This window comes from Telopea speciosissima, chromosome 3 (assembly GCF_018873765.1).
Source record: "Telopea speciosissima isolate NSW1024214 ecotype Mountain lineage chromosome 3, Tspe_v1, whole genome shotgun sequence".
Taxonomy (NCBI): domain Eukaryota; kingdom Viridiplantae; phylum Streptophyta; class Magnoliopsida; order Proteales; family Proteaceae; genus Telopea; species Telopea speciosissima.
This window is the reverse complement of record NC_057918.1, coordinates 69,860,904-69,879,612: the sequence shown is the minus strand read 5'-3', so window position 1 is coordinate 69,879,612 and position 18,709 is coordinate 69,860,904. Positions and strand designations below refer to the sequence as shown.

The window sequence follows — 18,709 nt, the reverse complement described above, 5'->3', positions numbered from 1 at the left end:
GTAGAGAACCTGCAACTTGAAGCTGGCGGAAATCCTGGCAGCAGCTGGGTGAGCTCAAAATCTTCAAAAGAGCTTTAGCATAGCTCCAGTAGTACTTTCAGTCTTCTAAATAGGTTATGGGAGACCTATTTCATATTCTTTTAACAAATCTTTACATAGGAATCTCCTCCTTGAAACCCTTGAACCCTTGATTCCCTAGGATTTCAAAGAGAAGGAAAAAATAGGAACCAGGAACTGAACACGACTCTCAAACCTGGTTATGCTCTGATACCAAGTTGGGTTTTAGGTTAGGGAAGCAAGTGAGAAAGGAAGGAGATGTTGGAGAGGGAAGAAGAAGAAGAAGAAGAAGACAAGGAGAAGAAGAGTGTATTTCGGTGGAATGAGTTGTGTGTGAGAGTTATATCTCCACACCTATATTACTTCATTAATAGACTTGAGAATATTACATACACCTCCCTAGGGAGGTATAAGATAAGAAAGGTAAAAAATAGAAAAATACACAATAGGGCAACTAGATATAAGACTAGTTCCCAATCTACCCTTATCACATAAGTTCTAACAACTCTAACACTTAGAACTTGATCACAACACTCCAACTCTCGGGACAGTAAAGAAAATCACTGGCCTATTATGTATCCTACATTAAATTTCCATGAATCCGCAGAATGAATTTTCTGCGCTTGTATTTGGAAATTTTCATCATCTATGGCTGCTGTAAGACCTGATTTTTTGCATGTATGTTGTGAATTTTGTGTTAGTAGACCTTTGCAAACCCAAATTCTCTCAATCCTTGGACTTGTATTAGATTTCCCAAACCTGTTTTGCAGAAGTCAACAAGAGTATGAATGGCACTGTTGCTCTACCACAAGGTTTTGGTGTCGAATCTTCATAGGGGCATATTTTTGTTTGAATTTTCCCCGAAGGGAACTGCTGAACCAGAACAGCCATTTGCAAATTTTCAAAAAACGGGACGGTTCAGTCTTGAACAGTTCTATACCCAACCAAACTAAAAAAGGAGATGGTTCCAGTTAATCTAGAGTGACCACCAGTTCAGTCTGGTTTTAAAAACTATGACCGCCACCATAGTTGTCATGGCGTCTTAGGCGACCCAAGGCATTGGAGGAGGGCTGGATGCAAGGCGACCAAGGAGTCCAATGCGACCAAGGCGCTTGGGAGACACCTTGACAACTATGACCATCACACTACTTGATGTTCTTTCACCACATGCATTTTCAATTTTCCTGCAGTTATTGATGACAAGACCACACTAGGCCAAATGTTTCCCATAAATATAGTATTATCCTTTAGATGACTGTCCTTGCCCTTATTTCTCTCAGTGGTGAAGACAGCATGTAACTTTGGTAAAAACATACAAAAAGGCATGTATCCTCGACTAAGTTTGTCATGCAAAAATGCTGTTTCACATGAAGTTTTAGAATGCATATGGCTTCCATGCTGGATAAAGACAAGCCTCACTAACTCAATACGACTCATTATATACTCATGGTACGGGGAAAATGTAATATATAAGCACATTAGTCAAAGTATTCAGGAAAACATAGCTAGTCATCTAAAGGGAAGCAATTTCTACGAATATGAGAAAACTACAAAAAACATGCAGCATGATACCTATTGTATAATTTAAATTACATGAATAATTTAGATGGTTAAAAGGTCTATCCTTTGTTTCAATTTTATTTTATCTTATTCATCTTTGAGGGCAGAGATGATGGCTGCATGGAAGATTGCATGTTAAAACATGCTAATGCTGTACAAAGGATGCAATAAATTGGACACAGGAAATGCAGATCCAGTAACAGACAATAAGAATAGCCACGGAATGTAAAAGGCGGAGAAGCATACCCATATCCCTCCTCCGACCAGCCAGCAGTGAAAATGCCTTCAGCTGTTGTGAATGCTTGTTCCTCCATGCCAGCAAGAATCATAGTAGCTGCCACACCATAGGTGACACCCGTCCAGATTTCACGTGACTGCATGCAAGATTCATCCACCTTTCCATTTGGATGCATTCCATTTACAGCACCTATCCTCCCTCCTCTAACTTTCATAACATTGAAATCATATATTTTATGGAGGGTGCTTTTGATTTGGAAATCATCAAAAAGAGGAGGCAAACCTGAAGAGGCTGTGTACCATTGCCCTGCAAGTTGATCAGCTTGTATAGATTTACTGTTGCTACTTGACCCACTATCATAGTCAAAATATGATCCATTCCACAGTTTTGCTTCAAACACAGATTTGGCCTTCAAAAAAATTCTTTTGCACTTGTCAGCAAAGGCCCTATCACCAAGACGAAGAGCCATTGCAGCAGCAGCTTGGAGCGCCGCAAGCCACAAGCAACCACAATAAGCACTAATGCCATGAACTGTCCAAGTATCATATGTTTGATCAGGGAATCCATCATTCTCAATGAGACCATCGCCGTCCCTGTCAAACTGTTCCATGTACTCCATTGCAGCACGAACAGCTGGCCACACATCCACTCCAAATGACATGTCACCTGTTGCAGCAAAATCCCTATAAACCTGAAGAACAAACTTTGGGTTGAGGTCCTTCCAATTGCTTGTATCATGAATATTATATGCATTCATTTCATTCCATGGGTCATGTTGTCCCAAATCATGGGGAACAGCTCCCCTCACCTTACGAATTCCACAATTGCCCTCTGCCAGAAACCTAACTTTTCTTCCATCCTCAGATAAGACTGCTTTTGCAAACTCACGTTGTATACTGAGCTCGATTTTAGGAAACAGAATTAGAAGGGCAAAAGATGCATAGAAGTGGACATCGTATGTACACCACATGATATACTCTACTCCCTCCAAGTACAAAAATCTACCTACATCTTCATTATCATTATCTGGATCGGTTTTGAAATGCATATAAGCAAAACCATTTTCCCTCTTCACAGGAGCAACCGGCATATCTTGACATGAAGATCTATTGTCTGATCTCTCCTCATGTAATTCATTTCCAGAAGCACTATCATGACTATTAACGCCACTATGCTCAACAACAGCAGCTTCAGCGCAGTTTACACTGGCCACAGTTGCTCTATTATCAGCCTGATCTATTTTTGTGGCTTTGCACTGATTACCACCTGAGGACACTTTATCGTCTGTAGCTCGTGATGGTGATGAATCTGTACAGAAGGTCAACAAGTCATTGCTATTATCTGATGCACAACTTTTTAGTTGTGAATTTGATGGAGGCTTTTAAAGTTTAGATTATAAAAAGACGGAAAAACATGTAATCATGTATCACATTCCTAATCTTATATCTTGACTTGTATTAACAATACAGAGAAAGCAACAGAAGAAACTAGAAACTATATCATCTAATCTCTCAACAAAAGGTGCATACTGAAGTTTTAACACTTCAACTTCTCTTTTTTTTTTTGTCGGGGGGGGGGGGTGTGGAGGGGGGAATATGGTCAATTCAGAAAATAAAAGAATGTTTCAACTGCAAAGACCACTGCTCATTATCAAATTCTCAAGTTGAGGTATTAGTTAGTATAGATAAGTACCAATCCAAACTGTTCCTCCAGCGACCAGAAAGTAAAGCTCATTAAACAATGTGAATTTGTACCTGCAATGATAGGACAAATCATTATATATGTACCACATGAGATGGGATAAGTTACATTTTCAATTTTATTTAGTAAAGCCTTACAGAAACATACATATTACATACACATCAGAAGTCAGTCCATCTCAAAAAAACACATCTCTGGTGACAAAAAACCAAAGAGAACAGGGTCTTAGAGAGAGTAACTGTATAGACCCTTGTTCTAAACAGTGAGGACGATGTCATAATGAGACCACCCCCATATTATGGCTGGAACGTTTTCCTCAATCCACATATCAAAATATGCTTCCTAGTCAACCCAAAAAAAATTGATAATTGACCAAGAAATTCAAAATGATTTTATAAGCAAGAGTTGATTTCCTGGGAGAGGAGACAGGTTTCTGTTGAAGCCATAGCTTTAAATTTGCTTCTATGCCTATTTCCTTTTGGTCCCAAAATGAAATATTTCAGAAAGAATTTTGGTAAACATAGAATTAGTAACACAGAAACAGGATATAAAACAAAACATACAAATCCGATGCACAATAACCTAGGGGGTGTCAACAATGAAGGCATATTAGAAACCCAATTCAAAATACTATGGGATAGGCCATTTCCACAGAACTCTCTGATAGTCAAGATACAAAACTGACGAAATATAAGAAAGTACTCTGTTGAACACATTGTTGTGTTCCTCTCTTCCCTTACTGCTGCCAATCCACACCCCTTCCCTCCAAAAAAAGAAGACAAAAAGAAGAAATCTCTATTCTCATGAAAGTGAAAGAAAAATTACATAGAAAAAGAAGTACAAGCATTTCACAGGTGAGAGAGACAGAGAGAGGCTCCATCACTCCCACCTCTCTAAGCAATTGGAGAAATGATAGAGCCTGAATCCCTTAAATCTATCAAATTTTGAATCCAATATGTAATTAAGGAGAAACAATCAAAACTTGCAGAGATCATGGAAACAAGTTGAAACACGCCTAAATGGCCAGAATTGCCAAATTCCAACATTTACTTTGGGGCACAACAACCAAAACTTGCTGAAATCATGTGAACAAGTTGAAATATGCCGAAATGGCCAGAATTTCCAAATCCCATAGAGAGAATGTCACTGGAACAAACGTTTCATTTTGGCTTCCGAAATGAGATCTTTTCGGTTGAATCAGTTGAAACACATGGAGGCTAAAAGCAGTATTATTAGTCTGGGGGATGTGCAGAACTTGGAAGAGCTGGCTGCTAACTTGCAATATCGTACCATACCCTTGGGGGTTATCTTGGTGGGGTCCATAAATAACGAACTGTGTGGAATGCAGTACTTAGAAGACTTGAGAGGATATTCTCAAGTGGGATAAAAGTAGGGATAAGTATTATTTTGCAGATTGTGAGTCTGTACACCTCAGTAGATTAGGAGACTGTGTAAGAGAAGATCTACCAGTATGATTCATGTGATTTTGAACAAGTAGCTTTGTGTTTTGGTGAAGAGGTGAAATCCTATGTAGCAGCGTAGTTGCTGCTAATAATGACTCCTCTGAGTGGGAAAGTGGTCTTGTTTCATACACCTAATTTCAAAAGTGGCCGCTGAAACTGAAAGGGCATCATTGCACGCTATGGACTCGTCGGATGGACATACTTCAGTGACAATGAATTTAGCACAAAAACTTTCTTTGGAATGAAAATTGGTGAAGTGATGCTCCTTTAAGGGCTATCTTTCCTTAACTCTATATTATGGCCATAAATAAGACCTCATGTTGCTGAGGTACCAGTCTTAGTGAAGGCAATTTGGTTTTGAGTCCTACCTTCAAAGTTAGTGCTAATAATTGGCAAATACAATACGTTATTTTTCTCAATAATGCCAAAATTAGGCCTGCTGAGTAAGACAGGAGTATTGTAACTTTTGGCTGCTATACCTTGAGGTTACAATTTGATGCCTCGATCTCACATCTCAGCCCTTCCCTTGTGATACTGCATGGTCAAAGGTAATTTCTCCATTAATTGAGCACTTCCAATTTTCAATCATAATCATCTGGTTCCTAAGGTCTGCTGTTTTTTCATTCCATCCTGTATGACGATGAGGAGACTGCTCAGGTCCATTGTGACTTTATATGTAGCGTGGTATTGATTGAGTTTTCAAAGTTACATATTTGTCTTTGGATATGACAATGGGTGTCATGGAATTGATCCCATGTTAGAAGAACTCTGCCTGCAAACATAAAGTTTGAAGGATCTAGCAGTTTATTCTGTGTGGAATTTTTCTGAACCAGCATATAGGGTATTTCTAAATGTCCTTGTTTTCCTGTGTGTGTTTCTAATAGCATAGGTTTGAACGATATAGCTACTTGGCAGAGCTGGAATTTTTCCTTTTGTGTAAATCTGGTGGCTTCTTATAGTAATTAAGTCCTTTTACAGAGTTACTTTCTCACTTGCTTTTACAAATTTTTTGAGTAAAAATAAGAAGCAATGCTGTAAATAAATAGTTTGCAGGCTTAATACAGTAGTTTTTTGTACAACACTTATCAAATGAATAAATAAATGAATGTGAATAAAGTGACAAGTTTGGGTTAACTGGACAGTCCGATCCAAAAGCCCGATCCATGTATGATGCATGAACGTGTGATAACTTTTTTCCCTCCACCCCCCCTTTTTTCCTTGGTAGTATAAATGAGGGCATGGGACCAGATCAAGCCATTTAGTTCCCAGGTCAGCTAACAAAAATAGATCAGCCTCTTGAAATATCCTTTAAAACATATCACAATAATAACAGTCCAGATACGCAATCAAATGACATGGATGACGAGTATGAATTCATGACCAACAGAATTTTTTATCTACTATTTCATTTTTTTGGTTAAATCATAAAATTATAGATCTTTGAATACCATTCTGGAAGCTTGTCGTCTCTGAGAATAGGATTTTGCCAGTTCTCTATCTCTTCCTCCCACCATTTATAATCTGATAGAAATTCAAATTAAAGTCAGTTTCTTTTACTCAAGTCCAACCACCAACTTGCACACATAATTGACACTCTTTTTTTGGTACTCAGAAGAGGACTGGAAAATTGAGTATATAACTAAAGCCTTAGTAGCTAACCATCTTATGGGTAATTCCCAAGGCTCCATAATTCAATAACAAGATTCAAAAAATTAATATTCAGAGTGTGTCAACCAGGCTATTTTTACTTACTAATTAGCGCATCATGCACAATATCAAGAGCTGACCTTTCAGAAGTGCCATAGTATTTAGTGTACCTCCTGCAACAGAAGGAACTAATAAAAGAATGTTCACCAGAAGGCATGTTATTCCAAGAAAAAATTGGTTCTAATCGATATGATAAGTTGCTAACTAAATGGCCTTCTTTCCTTTTACTCTTTGTCCCATAAATTGGTTGGTTTACTCACTATGAACCCTGAAACAGTTTAGACTTTAGACCAAAGCTCTAAATTTCAGAACTCACTAGGCTACCAAGTGATTTGAAAAGTAGTTGCATGGTTTAACAGAGGATGGAGGCCACAGACATCTCCAGGCGGCAAAAACATTCTAACCTCCTCAATCAAGGAAGCAATCACCAGAGTTCGAGAAAACAGAAACTCTTTTCCAGCAAAGTAGAATTTGGAATACAATGATGTTAGAGCATTCACATCATCCAACCCTCCCCCGCTCCCCCCAAAGAAAAAATCACTCTAAAGTTTGAAAGGAAGTCCATCTTACCTTATATACCAAATTACCAGATATTAATACAGAAAAAAGGCAGATCAACATTACCTGTAATAGGAAGAACCCTTTAAAAACTTCACTTTTGGAGATGACCATGCTACAGCAAATGCAACAGTGCACTTTCCATGAGGTTCTACCCATGTAGATGCTGAAACTGCTGCACAAAGTGTCTCTCCAGGTGACGATGGCATGCTGGGTCCAGCATTGAAGTTTTCCCGATCAAAATGCCCATCCTTCAGACAAAAGCATACGATTTTTATTTTGCTCAAATTCTGGTCTAAACAATTCTGAGTGCATCAATATTTGACACAACTGTGCATTATCATACTAGACAGGAGTACAAAATGAAACTTTCCTATGGGAAAATTTCCAAAATAAGACGTGTCTTTGAAGTGAAAACACAAATTGCCACTGGCCAGGACATTAGGTCAGATAAACTAGAACAATATGCAACGCTAAAGCTGAACTCAAAGTCATATCTGAGTTCCCACACTAGCAAACCAGCCACAAATATAGTTTCCCTTCCCCTTTAAGGAAGGGAAGCTGAACCTAAACATATGACCTTTATAGTTGTGATGCAGCAGGCAATAGGTCAGCTTAATATAATGAAAGAAATGAACGAAAAACAGCAAGTCATAGAAGTAACATGTGACAGAAGAAGCCACTATTACCTGTACCATTGTATCCCACATATCTTTGGCTGTGACTTGACTCGCATCAGAGAGTCCAAAACATGGTAAAACAGTCACATTCACATTCTGAGTTTCACAAGCTGCTATGGCAAAAGTGACTGGAGGGTTATCTTTTGAGGTCCTGCATTATTCCATCAAACTTAGAAATACTTTTAATACTTTTACTCCATATTATTTAGAAGAAAAAAAAATTGCAAGCTGTAATAAATCAGCAGAACAATTGTCAAAGTAAAAAGGGCCAAGAGATGAGAGTCAAACAATATCCTCAAAATTCCACAAGATAATACCACAAATAGGTTAGGAGCCCAAAAGTAAAGGCAGAAAGAAACAACAATAGATCCCTATCTGTATTAGTAGTCATGGGATACCATTAAATGGGACAAGGACTTGACAGGATCACAAAAAGTCCTAGGGAAATCTGCAAGCAGTTCGTCAAAAAAGAGCTAGAAGGAGAACTTTAGTCATGACAAGACGCCATTAAATGGGCAAAGGACTTGAAAGATCACAAAAAGACTTAAGGAAATCTGCAAGCAGTTCGTCATAAGCTGGGCACAGGTCTCGCCAGCGTTAGAAATAACCTAAGGGAAATCTGCTAACCAATCTTCATAATAGAGCTATCAAGGGTTGACCACTTGCTTGTGATGAAGAAGCACACCAGAAACTCCATCTTCGCCTCTGTCAAACAAGAGAGAAACAATTGACATCAACTTCAAAACAGAGTACAGTTAAGTGTTGTTGATCAACAAATATAGCATGCACTCACATGAAAGGTTCGTTCACATGATCTCCTGACAGATGTGAGATTCCTCCAATTGAATTCTGTCAAACAAAGACATGATTGATGAACTCCTCGTAGCATAAAGGCTGGTAGAGCATTATATAACACTTAAATCAGTATGACTGTATGAGACAATAACTGCCAAGAAATATACTCACTGCCCAGGTTAAGAGAAGGCTGACTTTTGCCCTTTCTCTCCCAGTGTTCACCAACTACAGTAGAAAACATGCAGCAGACAATAAAAGTCAATATTCATCTCTGCACGTTAACATGATAAATGAATAAAATTGCACACTGTAATGATGTAACTAAGTAAATAAGCCAACCAGAAGATCCACACAGTTAGTAGACCTGCATGGTGTTCAGATTCAAAAGCCTGGTCACAGGATAGTAGGATACCAATTGGTGATTTATGAGAACTAGAATCCATGGAGACACGGCAATGAAGTGTGCACAGATACATACACATTAAGAACCAAGGATCAAGAACTCGGAGCCGACACTGGTTTCGACCAGCCAGAAACCGAGATTTCCCAGGTTTTGACCATATCTCGGTCGAAACCTGGTACTTTCTCCAGGCTAACTCGAAGCCTTGGTTTTAAGGCCCAGAAGTTGTTTTTTTGCCCTGATTCTTGTCGTGCTGCTTATTTTTGACATTTTGAATCCAATCCATGCATTAGTTTCACATAGAGATCACTCAAAATAATACTTGTGGTTTTGACCCAAGTTTGATAGTGTATATTGTTCTTGGACATGGCATCGAATAAGGTTTGACCAGAACATAACTCCTTCGATATAAATCAGATTCAAACAATCTTGGATTTATTTGAAAGCTTTCCAACAAATCCAAGATTGCTTAAATCTGATTTATATTGTCAAAGATTTTTATGTACCAGTCAGATTTAATTTGGTGTGCACGAATGTTGTTTAAAATCGCTCTGAATGGAAATAAATTTCTAGACATCAAAACAAATGAATATTTTACCGCTCTTTTGGTTTTTAGAAATATTTTATCATATTAAGATTTATGGAATTTTTAGATTTGAGAAAAACCCAGCATTTAAAAGTTGAAAATTGCACCTGCTGCCGAAAATCCAGTTTTTGTTCTTGAACTGGGGGGGTTATTGACCTTTATCCTTTTAGAATTTTATTTTTTAACTATTTTTATTGGATTCAAATATGGGGGGCTATTTGCTTATTCATGAATAATATCTTAAGTAAATGAATAAAAACATTTACTTAAATGATATTTGGCATGAATAGTTGCCTGTCTTGGTTTCGTGGCATAAATGAGTGTCTGTCCTGGTTTCAAACCAGGTTACCTCAAGTTTCGATGGGGATAAGTGAATTTATATAGGAATTCAGGTCGAAACTTGCGAAATTTCCGAAATATGGTTGAAACCGGGTCGAAACATGTCGAAACCAACCGAAACAAGGTCGATTTTAAAGTGGACCTATATCTCATCTTGGTAGGCTGAGAAACCGAGTTCTTCTTCCATGTTAAGAACTGAATGATTCTTATCAAGAAGTGCAGATTCAGCATGTTGCTAGTGTTGAGCAGCAAAGAATTCACATTGGCTCTATGATTTATAGAAATTTACTATTGGATTAAACAAGAGACTAATCAAATTGTTAACAGATTAGAATTAGGCTGAATGCTTGGATGATTAATTCCATCCCAAGCACCTTCTTATTTATAAGAATAATAAAATAGTAAAATATGTACATGAGCAATGTGGGACTAAACCACATACACAAAACAATAAAATAACAAAGGAAAAAAGTCCAGAATACCCCCCACGGTATTCTGGCCATATATCTAACACTCCCCCTCAAGTTGGAGCATATATATCATGCATGCCCAACTTGACTAAGATAGGATGAAACAGCTTGCTACTCAGTCCCTTAGTGAACACATCAGCCAGTTGATTAGTAGACTTCACAAAGGGAACACAAATGAGGCCAGGTTCAAGCTTCTCCTTGATGAAATGTCGGTCAACCTCTATGTGTTTAGTGCGATCATGCTGGACAGGGTTATGAGCAATGCTAATGGCAGCTTTATTGTCACAATAAAGCATCATGGGAAGATGGACAGCAACACCAATATCCTGCAATAATCCTCTAAGCCATAGAAGTTCACAAATGCCTTGCGCCATCGCACGAAACTCGGCTTCAGCACTGGACCTTGCCACAACATTCTGCTTTTTACTACGCCATGTGACAAGGTTCCCACCCACAAAGGAACAATAGCCAGAGATAGATTTCTTGTCGGTAGAACCAGCCCAATCGGCATCAGTATAAGCCTCAATCTTAAGATGACCATTGGGAGATAGAAGGATTCCCTTTCCTGGAGCAGACTTCAAATTCCTCAAAATACGACGGACTGAATCCATATGAGAGGAATAGGGATCATGCATGAACTGGCTCACCAAACTTACAGCAATTGCTATGTCAGGTCGTGTGTGGGAAAGATAGATTAGTTTGCCCACTAACCGCTGATAACCACCTTTGTCAACAGACTCACCCTCTTTCTCCCTAAGTTTTGTAGTAGCTTCCATAGGAGTATCCGAAGGATGACAACCTAGCAGCCCTGTCTCAGTCAATAGATCAAGGACATATTTTCGTTGAGAAAGAAAGATGCCCTTTGAAGATCGAGCAACTTCTATCCCTAGAAAATATTTTAGAGGACCAAGATCTTTGACCTCAAACTCACGGCCAAGGAGAAGCTTCAAATCCCTGATTGCAGCATCATCATTACCAGTGACCACAATATCATCCACATAGACTATGAGAAGAGTAATCTTGTCACCAACTCGTCTGATAAACAAGGTGTGATCAGCATTGCTCTGCTTGTAACCGGCTGAAATCATAGCCTTATGAAATCTGCCAAACCAGGCCCTAGGTGACTGCTTCAACCCATAAAGAGCAAGCTTCAATTTACAGACCTTGCCCCTAGTCCTGTCATCAGAGAAGCCTGGTGGAATGTCCATATATACCTCCTCCTCAAGCTCCCCATGAAGGAAGGCATTCTTCACATCTAACTGCTGGAGATCCCACCCAAGATTTGCAGCATAAGATAATAACACCCTGACGGTGTTGAGCTTTGCCACTGGTGTAAAGGTCTCCTGATAGTCAACCCCATAAGTCTGAGTGAACCCCTTTGCAACCACACGTGCCTTATACCTATCCACCGAATCATCTGCCTTCTGTTTGACCACGAAGACCCATTTACATCTCACTGGTTTTTTCCCTGGAGGAAGAGCCACAAGATCCCATGTATTATTTTTATGTAGTGCTCGCATTTCTTCCAACATTGCTGCCTTCCACTTTCCATCTGTAGATGCTTCCTGCCAATTGTTAGGAATCGAGATAGAGGAAAGAGAAGATACAAACGCACGAAAAGAGGGAGAAAGAGAGCTATAAGAAACAAAACGAGATATGGGATGTAAAGTGCAAGTCCTAGTACCTTTGCGATGTGCAATAGGTAGGTCGGAAGGAGAGGGATTACCAGGAGATGTAGGACCCGGGTCTGGAGCCGGCAATTGGATGGATACTGGTGCTATAGTGGGTTGCAGCTGCCCTCTGTTGGATCTGCCCCTTGTATAGGTGAGTATGTTGGAGTTGTCAATTCTCTTCTGAAATTCACCAATAGTTCTTTGGACAGGAGTCAGCTCCCCCTGGATAGGAACATTAACAACACTATTTTCTATGGTCTCCCCCAGTAAAAGATTCCCATCAAGTGAGGGAGAAACAGCCAGAGGATGTTGGGCATCAACCAAAATAGGATGGGCAGCAGCTACAGGAGGCTGGGCAGCAACCGTGGGTGTTGGTAAAGAAGGCTGGACAGCAGCCTGAGGAACCTCAGGTAGAGGAATCTCAAAAGACACATCTTCACTAGAACTCTCCCCCTGAAGAGGTGGCGAAGAATAGTAAGAAAGGGACTTATGGAAAATAACATCCATGCTAACCATGGTACGGCGGGAAGGGGATGGTAACACCTATATCCTTTCTGAGTCGGAGAATAACCCAAGAAAATACAACGGAGCCCCCGAGGTTCAAGCTTTCCTGGAGATCTAGTATCTCGAGCATAGCACACGCAACCAAATACCTTGGGAGGCACAATAAATGAGGAATTGCCCCTTAAAACATCAGAGGGGCTACGGGGGTCAAGAACCCGAGAAGGCAGCCTATTGATGAGATAGGCCGCAGTGAGAACCGCATCCCCCCAATATTGAGAGGGGACATTCCTCGCAAACATCAAAGCCCTGGCCATCTCTAATAAGTGGCGATTTTTCCTTTCTGCCACACCATTCTGGGCAGGGGTATCAACACAACTAGTTTGATGAAGGATGCCATGATCAGCTAAATATTTTTGAAATTGGATTTTGTGTACTCTGTTCCATTGTCACTTCTCAATACTTTGAGAGTGGCCTGAAACTGTGTTTGTACCATTTTATGAAAATGCTGAAAACATGAGAAAACCTGATTTTTTGTGTGCAAAAGACACACCCAAGTGTGCCTAGAATGACAATCAATGAAAGAGACAAACCAACGGTGACCAGAAATAGATGCTTTACGACTGGGGCCCCAAACATCAGAATGCACTAATTGAAAACAAGAAGAACTCCTTTTATTTGAAACTGGATAAGTTGAACATGTCTGTTTGGCCAGAACACAAGCTTCACAAAAAAAGTCATCCTTAGTACGAAGGGTGACCAAACTAGGAAATAAATGAGCTAAAATTCCTAAAGGGGGGTGACCTAACCTAGAGTGCCATTGGTAGAGTTCAGAAGAGACCATGGAGTTCTAGTGTAGCGGAGAAGGCAATGGTGGTGGAGAGAAGCGACCGTCATCAAGTAGGTACAGCCCACCGTGCACTTTACCCAATCCAATCGTCTTCCCAGATTCCAGATCCTGAAACACACAATGAGAGGGAAAGAAAGTGACTTTACAGTTAAGATCACGAGTAATACTACTAATGGAAAGAAGGTTAGTAGTAAAGTTAGGAATGTGCAAAACAGAAGACAAGGGAAGAGAAGAAGTGCAGTTGATGATTCCTTTTCCAGAAATGGAAGAAAGGGAACCATCAGCCACCTTGACCTTGTCTTTCCCAGAAGTGGGAGAATATCTGTGAAACAAATTAGAGGAACCAGTCATATGATCTGTAGCTCCAGAATCTATGATCCAAGGATGGGAAGCTACAGAAGCACAATGACCTCCAAATGCAATACCTGACCGGGCAAAGTGTGAACCTGAAGGAGCAGAAGAATTGGCAGTAGTAATAGTAGAGGCAGCAGCAGCGGAAGACCTTAGCATACGTAGGAGTGCCTGTAGATCATCCTGGGATAGACCAGGGTCAGTAGCCGGGGCAGTAGTAACAGTCTCAGTCTGATGAGCCTTGGTCTTTGTCTTTGGTTTTGTCTTGGCAGCCCTTTTTGCTTCAAAATCAGCCGGTTTCCCATGAAGTTTCCAGCACTTCTCTTTGGTGTGGTAAGGTTTGTGACAGTGCTCACAAATAACAGTCCATGTAGTAGAATCACCAAGAGAAGCAGTGCCACTAGGTGCAGAAGGGGTCGGGGCAGCAGCCTTGAGAGCTGATCTGTCAGTGATAGGAGGATGCAACATGGCAGCCCTACGGGCTACGGTTTTCTTCAGAGGAGACCAGAGCATAGGATTGTTCAAGTGTGGGAAAAGGTTTGTTACCCAACACTTGGACCCGAATCTGATCGTACTCCACATTTAATCCTGCCAAGAAATCATAAACTTTGATCTTGTCCACATGTTTCTTATAGGAAGTAATATCTGCAGCAGTGCTTGGGTGAAAGTCAGAAAAGTGATCCAGTTGCTGCCAGAGGCTACGCGCCTACGCAAAGTAGCATAGTATTTGGAGACTGTCAACTCTCCCTGAGTAGTGTGAAAGACCTTCTTCCTGATTTCATATACCTGGGCATCATTGCCAAGCTGTCCGTAGGTTTCCTTGCAAGCAGGCCAAATTTCCGAGGCTGTGTCAAGGAGAAGAAAGTTATGCTGCAGATCTGTAGTCATGGAACCGATCAGGTAGGACATAAGAACTCCATTGTTGGCCAGCCACTTGTCTCGAGTAGCTCCAATCTCGGTTGGCATAACACTAGTGCCTGTAATATGACCAGTAAGGCCACGACCAGCAATGGCAAAGGAAGCAGACCTAGACCAAAGCAAGTAATTAGTGCCAACCAACTTGATTGGATTAGGAGAAAAGGTATGATAATCTGGCTTGCTGTGTCCATCACCAACAGAAGTAGCAGTCGAATCCACAGAATCACCCATGAAGACAAGAGAGAATCCCAAATCGCAGAATGGGGCTGTTGTGAAGAGAAACCCAAGAAATCCTTCAAGTTAAGGGCTGAAAATGGGATGAGAGCCCTCTTGTAATGAGAGAATAAATGTCTCCAAAAAACAGCAACAGCAGCAAAGGGAATCCCTGAGATCGATTTTTACAGGGTTTTGGAAAAAACCCTGAAAGTGCTGAAATCGATGTAGGGAAGAATGAGAGCAAGAACTCTGCAGATGGAGCTGAAAAAAAGGATCGAGTGTTCCTCTAATAATGCTGAATCACTCTGCCAAATATCAGCCGCAACAGAAACCTGCAAATCCTTGATCGATATTGCTTAGGGTTTTTTCAAAAACCCTGAATTGCTGAAATTGATGAAGTATAAAAGATGGTCAAAAACTGAAGTGTTGCAGCTCCAACCAAGATCGAGTGTGCCTGTAGAAGTAGAGAACCAGCCTTCAAAAGATCAGAACCAATATAAGTCACCAGCCCCTAGATCGATAATTATCAGGGTTTTGAAAAAACCCTGTTTTTGGTGAAAAAAATCGATCTTAGGGGGTCTTGAACAGATCTGAAGATAGGAACAGATGTAAGAAGATGGCCTGCTGCAGTTCTTGGTCTTCAAATAGGAGGAGAGATCCCTTGTAGTAGAGATGGAAGCAGTCCCCAAAAAACTGAAGATTCCAAATATCGCAGACAGGTAGTTGTGGCCCTATCGAGCAGAAAATTGCATCAGGGAAGAGGTAATTGAGGGCAGCAGCTGGATCTGTAGATCACCTCATCAGTGCTGCCCTAATAGGGGTGAATGAAGAACAAAAGAAAAAAGGGAGGAGAAAACTTGAGAATGAAGAAGGAGGGGGCTGAAATCGAGAATGGAAGAGAGGGGGGGTCCCTAATTCGAAATCTGCTCTGATACCATGTTAACAGATTAGAATTAGGCTGAATACTTGGATGATTAATTCCATCCCAAGCACCTTCTTATTTATAAGAATAATAAAATAGTAAAATATGTACATGAGCAATGTGGGACTAAACCACATATACAAAACAATAAAATAACAAAGGAAAAAAGTCCAGAATACCCCCCCCCACGGTATTCTGGCCATATATCTAACACAAATGTATCTTGATTACTTCAGTTACAAATCAGTGTTTAGCTTCTTATCACTTCTATTTTACTTTGGCTTTAGAAAGCCCCTATTCTTGGCTGTAAATTTGAGTTTCAGTTTAAACCCTAAGTCTGATTTGGGGTCTGGTTTATATTCTGCTGTTGGGGTTACTTGTTGGTTGATTGCTTTGAGTTTTATGGGTATTTTGGGGCTAGGTTAACTCTAATCTAGTCTTACATTAGTGCCGGATCTTGTTTCAAGGTTTTGACACTGGGTTTCAACCCTGGGCCTCCCTGGTTGGGTTTTGTTTCAGCCAGACCCGAAACCGAAACAATTTGGAGATTTCGGTCAGTTTCGACCGAGATTTAGTTCCATGGATGTACCAAGTGCATCCTCTTCTCTAAATTTCTCCATTCCTTCCATCATTTCCACAGCTTAAAATTCCAACTGGACCAACCTCAATTTGATTTTGGTAAATTTCCAATTAACAACCTTCACCCTTCACAAAGAAAGTATGAATAATGAACATTTTTCTTTAGATCATAACCAACAACTTGCTTACAGGAAAAAGTAAAAAAAAAATTTGTGTAATAGAAGAGGAGTCGTCTAGAACCACCTGACGTTATGTGCGTAAGTTTGGTTTGTTAATCCCAATTTAAAACATTGAGACGTAGCGGCTAATACAATTTTCTAGGGATGAGTCAAAGCCAAACTGTGCACTCAAAGGCACCGTATTATTGTGTAGCGTCCCACATGCAAGACTATAGTTTCAGAAAATAAATAAAAACATATCCGTATGTTTTGTGGGTAACAAGGAAATAACTCTAGAAGATTTGCTCCTTAACATAACATACCGTGTAAACAAATACAGCAGTAGGAAGGCTGCTCTCTCGATAGTTATGTGGTATGAAAGGTGATATTTGACGACAGGAAACCTTCAATTCTGGATCTGGTTCACCTGGAGATAAGATTATTACGCTTAAAGAACTTCTCTCAAGCAACAAAATGCCTGGCCACCACAAGAGTAAAATTCAAATGCTTTGAGTCTCAAGAAAATAGAAAATATGACTTAGAAAGATTACCATCATATATTGTCCATGCCCTGGGAAATAGTGCATGATATGTGGAATGCTGACCACTCAAGTTCCAACCCCACGATGAAATACCCTTATCACAAGATTTCCTGAAAGAAGATGGAAACAAACTTTATGCATCGAATTACCACATAGATTGTTGACCATGCACAGTTCATACATAACTTGAAAATATGTAATAATTGGATGCAAGTGTTTGTGTATAAATTTAAGCCTCCATTCAAAATTTCACACATAGCAAGCACCATTTTACCGGACTATGACATTCAGATGCATACGCACAACAAATAAATGGTGTAGCAAGTACCATTTTAATGGAGTATGACAGTCAGATGCATACACACAACAAATAAATGGTGAGATATGCTTATATGTATCATGTATGTGTGCATGTGAAGATAATGTGGGATAGAAAAAACATAGAGATATACTAATGACCAAAAGAGGCCTATGACTTAAAATTTAAAGCAGTAGGCCCATCCCTAAACTATGGGAGGTACCAGTGGCACTAGGGGATTTTTATTTTTTATTTATTTAATTATTTTTTTTTGGGGGGGGGGGGGGTTGCATAGGGAAGTACAAGCACAAAACGGTCCTGAAATAACAATAGTTCCTATTCCACAGTACACTGGATCAATCCTCCAGTTATTCTGCGGGTCCTGCAATGCAATAATTCCCAAACTGAGCATCACTTTGCCTGCCTGTCAGACTAGCATGTCTACACAAGGCCTTCTTTACATTATCTTTAAGAGAAACCATCCTCCATATTTAATAACATCAATTGTTCCAATTAATTGAAATTATTATACAACTTAATGACATACATGTGATTATACAGCCTTGATGTGTCTCATTGGTCCCTGAGATGAAAAACTGCAACAAATGGAATTAACTCAAGGGAACCTTACAATGAGAAGAGGATGGATTTTTCTAGGTTTCTGACATGCTAGACTAAGACACATAGGTCGAGATGAAATCTAATGCTGAAGGAAATGTACAAAGAAGAAATGTTAAAGAGTTAGCCAACACCATTCGTGGCCGAAGCAGATATGCTTGGAAGAGAAGAGCAAAGAGGATGATGGTGTGTGCTTACTACGCAAGAACGAATTGCAATGGAAGATTCAGAGAAGGCGGGCAGCATTGTGAACGAGGGAAAGGTTTTTCCTCTGATCACCGAATGATGAAACTTGAGTATCTTGAGAACGGGCTAGACAGCCTCGGGCCTGAAGCACAACCGCGAAAGTTCGGATTCACAGACTATGTGGGATATACACAGAGTAATGCTGATCATACTCAATTTGTCAAGCGATTTGGCCCACACATTACAGTTCTGATCGTCTATGTTGATGATATAGTGGTGACGGGAAGTGATCCAGCAGAGATTTCAAAACTTAAAAAATACCTGGGTCAGAAATTTGAAATTA

General features: G+C 40.0%; 1 protein-coding gene across 1 annotated transcript in view; it reads right to left on the bottom strand.

The window, feature by feature from the left end:
• The window catches only part of LOC122654057 (non-lysosomal glucosylceramidase), a 42,989-nt gene that overhangs the window by 7,756 nt on the left and 16,524 nt on the right, over window positions 1–18,709 (bottom strand). The window contains exons 7-17 of the mRNA XM_043848026.1: window positions 17,274–17,374; window positions 17,046–17,149; window positions 8,931–8,984; window positions 8,758–8,813; window positions 8,631–8,669; window positions 7,974–8,115; window positions 7,351–7,535; window positions 6,772–6,839; window positions 6,468–6,540; window positions 3,548–3,609; window positions 1,864–3,163 (exon numbers count right to left, since the gene is read on the bottom strand). Of these exons, the coding sequence (XP_043703961.1) occupies window positions 1,864–3,163; window positions 3,548–3,609; window positions 6,468–6,540; window positions 6,772–6,839; window positions 7,351–7,535; window positions 7,974–8,115; window positions 8,631–8,669; window positions 8,758–8,813; window positions 8,931–8,984; window positions 17,046–17,149; window positions 17,274–17,374 (2,184 nt within the window). The remainder of the gene's footprint in view (window positions 1–1,863; window positions 3,164–3,547; window positions 3,610–6,467; window positions 6,541–6,771; window positions 6,840–7,350; window positions 7,536–7,973; window positions 8,116–8,630; window positions 8,670–8,757; window positions 8,814–8,930; window positions 8,985–17,045; window positions 17,150–17,273; window positions 17,375–18,709) is intronic.